This window comes from Monoraphidium neglectum (genome assembly GCF_000611645.1).
Source record: "Monoraphidium neglectum strain SAG 48.87 unplaced genomic scaffold scaffold02291, whole genome shotgun sequence".
NCBI lineage: Eukaryota > Viridiplantae > Chlorophyta > Chlorophyceae > Sphaeropleales > Selenastraceae > Monoraphidium > Monoraphidium neglectum.
In genome coordinates this window covers 9018-10240 of record NW_014011337.1, presented here as the reverse complement: position 1 = coordinate 10240, position 1223 = coordinate 9018, and the positions used below count along the sequence as shown (strand labels likewise).

General features: G+C 59.9%; 1 protein-coding gene across 1 annotated transcript in view; it reads left to right on the top strand.

The window, feature by feature from the left end:
- Positions 1–665: 665 nt before the first annotated feature.
- Positions 666–1223, top strand: part of MNEG_10383 (hypothetical protein) — a gene marked incomplete at both ends in the record, with an annotated part of 4107 nt that continues 3549 nt past the window's right edge. The window contains one exon of the mRNA XM_014041146.1: positions 666–806. Within this exon, the coding sequence (XP_013896600.1) occupies positions 666–806 (141 nt within the window). The remainder of the gene's footprint in view (positions 807–1223) is intronic.

Sequence of the window (1223 nt, the reverse complement as noted above, 5' to 3'; positions counted from 1 at the left end):
GAGACTGTGAGAGGATGCCGCTCCAAACGCAGGGCAGCGCAGTGCTCCAGAGCTGACGCGTGGCGCACCGGCCGTGCCGGGCCGCATGCATTGGGGTTGCTGCATGGGACAAGCTCAGGTGTTGCAGGTTCCAGATAGCATGCAAAACAAGTGATTGGGCTCCTGCAGGCAACTCTGGTAAATTGAAGTGACGCTGGTTGGAACAGGTGTTGAGGAAAGGAACGCGACAGGATGAACGATAACACATTTTACAGCTTAGCGAAACAATTGATGAACTCACGGCAACGGACAAGATAATTTTTAGATCATTCGTGCAGTCACTGTCGACACCAGGGGCATCTGCATCGGCCAGCATGGAGGCGGAAGCAGCCTCCACAAGCGGTGGTGCTCCCAGCACAAGCGCACCGCCCCCTGCTAAGCCTGTCGTGATCCTTGTGATTGGTGCGCCGACAGCGGCGGCAGCGGTGCCCCTCACTGCCTGTCGTCAACAGTTCTGCTTGCAGCAATACTGCAGATGAGGAGTGCCACACTTCATGCGGAATATAGCAGCGCGCCCTGCATGCAGACGATTGTGCACGCGGGCCTCAGGCCGATCAAGGAAACAGGCGAGCACAGCACACTGGGCGCATGACCTGTGCTCACTCCTCACGGCCGCCCTCCCAGGGATGGCTGGTTCAGGCAAGACGACGCTGATCCAGCGCATCAACAGCCACCTCCACACACGCGGCCAGCCCGGTTATATAATCAACCTCGACCCCGCAGTGGCGCAGCTGCCCTACAGCGCAAACATCGACATACGTGACACGGTGGGCGGGCCGCTGCGGCGGCGGTCGAAGCGGCAGCAGCAGCAGCAGCAGCAGCAGCAGCACGGGCGGGCAGGAAGCCTGGCGCAGGGGGCCCTTGCGGCGTGGAGGCCTTGACAGTGCACTCCCTGGCTGCTGGGACGCACCACCATGCGCACTCTGCTTGCACTCCATTCCGGAGATGTTTCAAACAAACACTCCGCAGGCCCCACTATTGTGAATTTTGCTGTGCCGTTAAACAACCCCCCAACTTGCTTCCAGGTGAACTACAAGGCCGTCATGAAGCAATATGGCCTCGGACCCAACGGCGGCATCCTCACGGCCTGCAACCTCTTTGCCACGCGCTTTGACCAGGCGAGCAGCCGCGGCGCAATCGCGGACGCATGTGCATGCACAAACACACACACACACACACACACA